At 41.0% G+C, this 8,884-nt stretch overlaps 1 protein-coding gene across 1 annotated transcript in view; it reads right to left on the minus strand.

The window, feature by feature from the left end:
- Nucleotides 1–1,582: 1,582 nt before the first annotated feature.
- The window catches only part of LOC104545273 (UPF0577 protein KIAA1324-like), a gene marked incomplete at its 3' end in the record, with an annotated part of 40,423 nt that continues 33,121 nt past the window's right edge, over nt 1,583–8,884 (minus strand). Inside the window, exons 14-17 of the mRNA XM_010190369.1 lie at nt 8,103–8,276; nt 6,513–6,702; nt 2,667–2,763; nt 1,583–1,684 (exon numbers count right to left, since the gene is read on the minus strand). Of these exons, the coding sequence (XP_010188671.1) occupies nt 1,583–1,684; nt 2,667–2,763; nt 6,513–6,702; nt 8,103–8,276 (563 nt within the window). The remainder of the gene's footprint in view (nt 1,685–2,666; nt 2,764–6,512; nt 6,703–8,102; nt 8,277–8,884) is intronic.

The raw sequence follows: 8,884 nt of genomic DNA on the forward strand, positions 1-8,884 counted from the left end.
TTTTTTTCTGTATCATCTGGAAATCTGTTATCCTGATCTGAAGGACTGAAAAATCCACAGCCCTAAAAGCCCAATCTGGCTTATCCTGATTTGAAAAACTGACAACTGTCATCTCTGGATTATGGAACATTTTTTCAATGCACATAGCAAGAGCATTGACTGACGATTCTCCTCATCCTCTTTCAACTTATACTGTAACTTCATGTGATACTAAACACCATGTCTGGAGAATCAAGGAGTTACATGCAGTATTATTTGACATTTATCATATAACCTGCTGTTTGAAAACAGCTGTCTGACTGCTGATATAATCAAAGGGGGATAGGAAGGGAGAAGTCAACAAGAACAGAGACAAGGCACGTCATGTCAGCTGTGTGCTGCTTCTGCCCATGCTCACGCTTTTAAAAGCAAGGTGTGTTACTCCTCCCTCACCACTGATGAGATATCACAGCTCACATAGTGTTTAACCTATCACACTAGGACACCTGGAGGGTTTTCACATGGCAGGTGAGAGACGGTGGCTTGCTGCCTAGCATCATTTCTAGTGTGTCAGCTTCCTAAGAAGCTGGGGTAAGCATCTCCAAAGATCTTCAAACATCAATCATTCATCCACCACCTGTGAAGTAGACACCTCTTTGCCTTCATTCATGTGAGCACAGTTCACCCGTCCCAAGAGGGACAGGGGTCAAAGAGGGTCCCACACTTCTCACATTGTTAGTTTTATAGGAAGAGGACTTAACTTTTGGGAAGGCAGATGAGTGAGAGGGCTATCAGCAGATTTATAGTAAAATCCAGGTGGACTAAGATGGGCCTTTACAGACAAAGAAAAGGGTTATCAGAGCTGAGAGGAACTTCTGAAGAATCACAGGGTGTTGCTAAAGAGTAATAGAATTAATTCTTTTACTATATTTCCTCTGCAACTTTTCAGGTGCAGGCAGAAACAGAACTTTGGAAGACAGAAGCTCTTTGGAGTCACTTGAATCAGAGTGAAGAGGGAAAAAGGACAGGTAAATGAAACACAACTGATCCCAGGAGTCCAGGATACAAACTGGAGTGACGATACACATAAATAAATACAGATAGAATTTGGAATAGACAGAGTCAGGGCTCACATAAGCATCACAATAGCAGATTTCATAGTTCCTAGGATAGGTTGCTCTTTTTCAAAAAAATTACTTTGTCCACAGCCTCTGCTGTAGGTCAAGGAAGAAAAACTACCTCTCAAAGCCCTGACTAGGCAGTTCTAATCTGGAAGGCAAAGATCAAAACAAAGAACTGAAATAAAGGAGAAGTGGAGACAAGAAAATAACACTACATTTTCTTTTGGCTTTATGCTTGGAACAACCTGCCTGAGCTCTAACCTTTCTCACCACACAGCCTAAATACAGAGCAGTTGGTCTGCTGGAAGGTGATGGACATGCACATCCTTCACCTAGGAGAAATGAGTGAGACCTCCTGGGTGGCTGATGAGGGAGACAGCACTCTCCATTGCTGTTATGTATAAAATCACTAATGACTTTTGTAAAGATTGCCTGAGGAGAAAAGGCTTTTTGGCACAACTAGGATACAAATACTTAAATACCTAGGCACAGAAAGCTCTCCTTGGTCTGGTTTGTTGGGGTTGCATCTCATTGTCACAACAGTTGCACGGCCATTTTCACAGGAGGTTGTCACTGTTGAGGACCTAATGTCAAACAAGAGGAGAAATGTAATAGACCTCCAATGCAGTAAATACAAGTTGCAGTTTTGTATGTCCATTCATGCAACTGAAATACTAAAGAAATACTCTTTACCACAGTGCTTTTGCCTTTGTCAGCTGGAAGAGAAAAAAGGAGCAAAAGAAGCAGCATTTAAATCTCAAAGTGCTCTGAGATGCTATTCAGGGTACTACTCTGTATTTTTACCTGGTTTGAATTCTGACGAGCCAAAGAATAAATCTGCCCAAAAAACAGAATAGAGTGTTCAAAAAAGAGAATCACAGGTGGTGTGGTTGGTGTGTTACTTCTGTTGGTTCAGTTTGCAGAAGCAGATACATAATTTAAGTGCTTACATATCTATCAGGTGTTGATATCTAAAGTGCTATAAACAGTTAAGATCTATCACTAAAGCCAACACGACGTATAGAGGCAATCAGCAGAAGAAATATAAGTATGTGTCTGAAGACAAGCTGAATAGCCCCATGGGCTCCAGAGTACCAGTTCTACCCAGCATGTAGGCAACTTAATTGAGGTGATCTTAGAGCTAATTCTTATTCAAGCTGAGGTATTCTGTTTATGGAGGAAAGTGGAGACTAGGAAAAGCACACTAGTAACTGTGCAGGTTGGAACAATTAGTTTTAATCTCAGTTAGTTCATTTTTGTAACATCAAAGTAAATACCAATGAATATGAAAGAAAACATACAATGGGAAGCGGACATATCAAATTATGGGAAGGAACAGGACACTGGAAGTGGCACCTGGAAGAATCCAAGCTCTGGTATCACTCTCTATAGATCAAGTGTAATTTAGATTTGAGTAAATAGTGTTTTCTGATTTCATGAGAAGTTCTTCAACATACCAATCAATATCAGTCAGATAGGTGGATTAAAGACCTCCCCTCACAACTTCTGTTTATTTTAAACAAATGAAGAACTTTGACATACCAATAAACAGTATTTTTTACCTACTTGTAAAAGAAATGCACATCAGGTGTTTTGCTTGGAGAGGGAGGAAACATATCTGTCTTGATGCTGATATTGTCCAGCATTGTTTCAACAGTAGCTCCTAAAATTTGAGAAGAAAAAGAAAAGAAAAGGAACCAGGTAAGAATGGATTTCTGAGGGGTTCACATATAATATTTTCTCAGTCTACAAAGTATGGTTCTCTCTTACTAGCATTTAATGACTTTACTATACATTATACGCTTTCATAAAATAATTTGGACTGGGAAAGAACCTTTGAAGATACCTGATCCAATTGGCTGTTCAAAGCATATGTCTTGAATGTAAAGCCCTAAAACATCATAACCATGTAACACCCTGAGCAATCTGCAGTATTGTGGGAGAAAAACTCAAAGACGCAACGACAAAATTCAGAAGGATTATGGAGTCATAGGCAAGCCTTGATCACACATTTTGGAACAAATGACAGTCTGGTGTGTGAAACAACACAGGTTACACAGGTTTGCATGTATTTTGAAGAAGAGCTGAAAAAAAGCAACCAAAGCAACCATTCAAGCAACCAAAGTTCTCAGACATCCTTCCAACCCATGGTCCAAATAAGACAGAAAATATTGGTGCTGCACTGCAACATCTCAGAAGAGGGAGCTGTACAAATGGGACAGGCTGCATCCTTCCAGTGAGGTGAAAAATTGCTAGAACAATAAGAAAAAAAAATTATGGCAGTCAGCAACTTGTGTGAAGATGGGAAAGGCTGAAGAAAATAAGTTTTTCACTTGTTCTTGCAACAGTTCAGACAGCCTAGCTGAGTTCTCAGGACTTTAACTTGACTTTGGCTTGACTGGTATTTCAACAGGGAGGACGATTCGCAAAGCTGGAAAATCCGTATCTGCTTGTAACCCTTTTAGGTAAATACAGTAGATAACAAAGTTGAGAGTTTGCACTAGAAGCTACTACCTGGTGCAGGACATGTCAGAGCCTGGGATGGTGAAAGCAAATGGATCAATGTAGTCGGTAACATTCTCCAGGAGGGCTTGCAGGTGAGGGATGGCTACAGAGCATCACATCAGCACAGAGAGCAAAAAGAGCTGTGCCACAGCAGCCATCAGGAGCACGTGCAGAAAGGTGTCAGGTTATTGTGGAGGAACCTCTGTTCTGAGAACAAATGCTGGCATCACCAAGGATGATCATTTCCTCTCATTACAGGCATTGCATCTAACACAGGGTAACTTAAATTTGGATTGCAACACAATGGATAGAGATGAGTTATTCACTAGACTGGAAGATGATAGCTTCTAGGAACCTTATTTTATCCAACAGAAGCAATGAGAGAATACTGCTATTCAATATGCAGTACTGTAGAGATGGTATCTCAAAGTGCAGCTTCTCAAAAATAAGAATACTAGAAGCAAAATCAAGCGTGAAAAAACAGTAAATCATTCTTTAGAAGGTATTAATTAGATAGCTAAAAAGCCACAATGACTCTCTCAAGAATGACAATAGCTTTGACTGAAAGTCCACCTTGAATCAGAACAGCAGTAGAGGACCAATTAAAATAAAAACATTGGCACAAGCTTAATGGAGGGGGAATAGAGACTCAAATAAAATCAAAAGTTATGAGCTACAGAAAAATTATAATGAACACTAAAGACTTCAGGGAAAAGTCTGTGTTTGGCAGCACTGAGAAATTATAAGTTTGGTGTTTTTTTAGAAATACTAGGAATAAAAATACGTATTATGGATGTGAAAGGCAAACTTCAATCATTTTAAAATGTAACAATTGTTACAGAGGAAAAGCAGCAGAAGAGCTTGGTAACTTTTCTCTGTATTTGGAAAAAATCAAGACTATCTCCTGGCTTTCCAAGAAAATGACTGAACACCTCATTCCTTCAGTGGCAGGAGAGGATATTGGCATCCACTTGGCATGAATGCTTGTAAACTGGCAAACCCATACCCAGGAGTGACCTTGAATAGAGCTTTTAATGACAGGGAAATGTCAGAAGACTGATGGAGAGGGGAAATGGTGATCCAAATTAAAATGTGGCTAACATGATGAGGCAAAATAACAGAAATGTTAAGTGGAAGATGGGTTTCAGTTAACGGATGGATACATAATGAGTGCCAGTCAACATGAATTTATGGTGAACCACTCCTGTTGAACAAATCTGATTTCATTCCTTGCATGCTGATTAATTTGGTTGCTAAAGAAAATTATATAAATTTATCAAGTATTTCACTAATTATCACATAAGATTCTAATTAAAAAGTTAGCAGTGTGATATCAATTAAGAGCACACTCTAGACTAAAAATTATTTAATTTATAAAATTATCTAGCCATGGGAAACTGTCATAAAATGTGATATGTCTCCAGGCTTCTCTAGGCATTGATATTGGACTCTCAAAATGCAAGATTATCATCAAGGATCTGCAAGTAACTATATAATCACTGTTGGTAAAGTGTGTAGATGAGACAAAGAATAAGAACAACAGGAATAAAATACAGAGCAACTTGGTTCACTTGGTAAGCTGGTCCCAATCAAACTAAACATATTTTAGGGCAGACAAGTGCAGCAAGGGATGAAGGCCAGTCCTAAAGATGAGAGATTTTCCCTTGGAAACTGTAACTCTGAAAAAGATCTAGAGTGGACATCAGATCCAAGAAGCCATCATGAAATTCTATGAGTCTAGAGGAAGAAGGACTCAAGGATTCCATCTTTGCATGTAAATATAAATATGGAAGTGATTTCAATTGCCATTATAGTGAATTAAATGCTAGAATGCTATTCCATTCTGATGCACTTGCTTTAAGAAAGTGTAATAACAAGTTACAAAGGCTGCAGAAAAATGCTCAAAAATATCCAGATGCTCGACAGAAATACATGATAGAAAGAGACTTAGAACTTGGTCTACTTAGTTTATCAGAAGAGCAGACTGGGGAGGGTGGGATTCCAGTACACAAAATACTTTTCCAGGGAAGAAAATGTGGGTGTGAAATGAAGAAAGAATAACAAGAAGCAAGAGCTGAAAACTGAGGCCAGGCAAATTCAAGCAGGAAACAAGTCTGCTTTAAAACAAAATACAGAGATGATGTTTGACCAGTGGAAAAAAATACCAATGACTGTGGCAAAGCTTTTCTTTTTGGGAGTCTGAAAAGTCCAGGTTGAACGCTGTTCCAAAGATGTGCTTTTGTCAAACAAGAGTTTCTGGGCTCAGTGCCAGACAGAAAGCACAAACACTCATTGCCTGTAATGGATAGGTGAGCAGAGTAAATGACTTCATTGTCTACTCTGGGCGCAGACTCTGGGAACTTGTGAGCCGGAGCAATGCAACACTTAATGATGTGCACGGTCCTGTGCTGCCCTAAGCCTTCTCCTTCCTCGCCTAATTATGTCCCTGTACCAGCTTCTTCTTCTGAAACTGCCCAAGTGAAGACTTGGCATGGGCAGAAACACTTGGACTAATGTGACTACTACAGCGATTGGTCTTGCCCTGCATGAGGTGGGTAGGAAACTTGAAAGAAAACCAGTGGTTTTGTGCTTAAATTCTATGCACCGTGGGACCCACCAGACTGAACACAGGGAAGAATGAGTAATGGGCATGGAAAACAAAGAATGAAGGGAGCCCTTACTCTTCTTCTCCAGCCATCAGCTGTACCGAAACAGCAGCAAAAAGCAATGGCATCTGTCCACATCTGCTTCACAGCTCAGGAACAAAGTGGGACTGAAACTCGGGCTGCCCCTTCACTCTTCCCCCAAGGTAATGCAGCACTGCTGAGCTGAGAAGGATTTATTCTGCAGCCCTAAATACATGAGTGAGCATCCATGATAACAACATGCAGAAGACAAACCATGTACCTAAGAACCTGTCAGCAAGGCTGTTGGACTGCAGGGCCAGGGCTGTTCGGAAACCCTTGCTGTCTGACGGGATGATGGTGGACTGACAGACAAAAGCTCCCACAAAGTTGGAAAAATCTTCTGATTCTGCAACCATGTCCTTCAGAGTAACATCTGTGATATTGTCAGTGCAAATAGCCATCTTCTTCCCCTGTGGTCAATTAGGAAAAAAAGGGAAAGCTGTTGGTTGTTGATAAGACATGAAAAAGTTCGGGAAAGGAGAGATTGCTAACTTCCTGATTGCAAACTGGATGAGTTTCATCACCGCACCTTAGAAACAACTTGATGTTTCTATCATGAGAGGGACAAATTGCAACAACAAACTGCCATTGTGAAAGCTCCGATTAAAGCCTTGTACAGACCCAGAAACAAGGTGTCACCTCTGGTATGTGTCTTATCAGAAACCTGTGCTACGAAGCACTCTGCTTTGTTTATCTTGACAGCACAGTGTTTACTTGCAGAGCATAATAAAATGGCTTGCAAAGGAAAACCATATCTTCCTTGCCTTTAAATACTATACTGTAGAATAACTCTGTATTTGGGATTTAACCCAGATAAAATATTTCCAAAGCACAAATAAATAAAATCCCTAATAGCCTCCATGGTTGCATTAATGTCACATGTCAAGACCAATGCTGGAATCCCAGAGCAACAGCAACAAAAGGCAAATCAGCAGACTCGGTTGTCCTGTCAAAATGTCAAGCACTCGGGACCAAATCATGTGGTTGGTAGTACTGTTGTACCATCATAACAAAATGACGAACCAATCCACAGGGGAGTGAGCATCTCTGTACCTTTGTGGATCTAGTTGTCAGCAGGTGGTACTTAAACACTCATTTAAGCTTAAAAGTATGCAAAACACTGTAAAGAAATGTGACGACTCATTTGTCTCAATTCATGCAAACCCTCTGGCACATGGGAAAGAGACTTCAGAACTTTAAGAGGCTGAACTTTAATGTAAAATACATGCACTGGCATCTTCAGTTTATGTATGTGACAACATGCTCCGGTACAGTCTAAGTCCCAGACCGATATCTTGAGTCTGGGGCAGAGACTGTTTGCACTCATGGACAAAAGTCAATTTTTCACCACTTTAAAAGGCTGCAATCGAAGTCATCAATGGGCATCTTGGCCACTGGCAGAGAGCAGGGTGACGTGGTTGACAGCAACATCTCCAGTCAAGTCACAAGGGAAACATATGGAAAGAGGCTGCCAACTGAAGGACTCAGACTCTTCACTTGAGTTCCTTGGTGCAGCTCAAAAAGGTCAGAGTTGTGACCCAAGTGACTTGAAGGCACAAAGATAGGGATGTGACAGGGTTTTTCTCCTGACCATTACTTATGCCTAAAATAGGCATAATCTTTGCTCTGGAAAATTACTCACACAAAATTCCTCTTGCACTGCTGAGCAAGATCCAGAGGAAAGTGTTTGCAGGGTGTCAGTGACAGCTCAGCTGTAGGTGAGTCCCTGTCCTGTCTCAGTGTGATCCCACAGAGCATCAACACAGGCAACAAATTTATGTCCCCAACCCTCAACAGCAGCTGAGCTCACCTCATTCCCACACAGGCTGATGTTAAAGAAGTGGAAGAACTTGGTCCCTCGGGAGGTGAAGCTGGGTCCACTCATCAATGAGCCCACCTGGCTGAGGTTGCTAAAATCATAATTCAGGCTCTGGTTATCCTTGATGTACGACACCAGGCAGTCACTGAAGCAGGCAGAGTGGTCCTTCAGAGAAGGAGAGGCATCTATTAAAGAGCAGTTTTAGGCCAGCAGCAAACCATTCACCTGGGGGCTAAAGCAAGCAGGTGCAGACAGGACTGCTTTCCTTGTTAGGACTGGAAGGGAACTTTGTCCCATTCCTGTAATTCACCTTTCCCTTGGGAGATTTCCCATTCCTGTTTCAGTCCCTTGCAATCCCATATCAGGACATTAATGTTCCCTAAGCCTTGCTTTTCTGCTCTCCACTGCATTAGCCAAGAAAATGCAGTTTCTTGCTTTGTTTTGTTGTGGGTGATTTTATGATCCCAATGTCCCAGCTTAAAGCTCTGTAGATAGACCAGAACATGGCTTCAGTTACACTTGCATCTTGCAAAAGAAACACAAGAAACAGCTGAAGAAAGAGGGACAGGATATGAACCCAGCTGAATAGAGTCAGAATGTGAACAAACTGTAGCAGCTCTTCTAAGACCCTGTGCAGCTTCTTGCCAAAGGACGCTGCTCATGACAAATGTTCATCCAGGCTTAAGGGCAATTTCATATAAGAGGAACTTGTTACAGGTTTCTAAAGGCACAGAAACATCCACCTGAGGAAGTCCCTCAGTTTAAAACAGCAG

Source organism: Mesitornis unicolor, unplaced genomic scaffold (assembly GCF_000695765.1).
Source record: "Mesitornis unicolor isolate BGI_N332 unplaced genomic scaffold, ASM69576v1 scaffold3148, whole genome shotgun sequence".
In the NCBI taxonomy this organism is placed as follows: Eukaryota; Metazoa; Chordata; class Aves; order Mesitornithiformes; family Mesitornithidae; genus Mesitornis; species Mesitornis unicolor.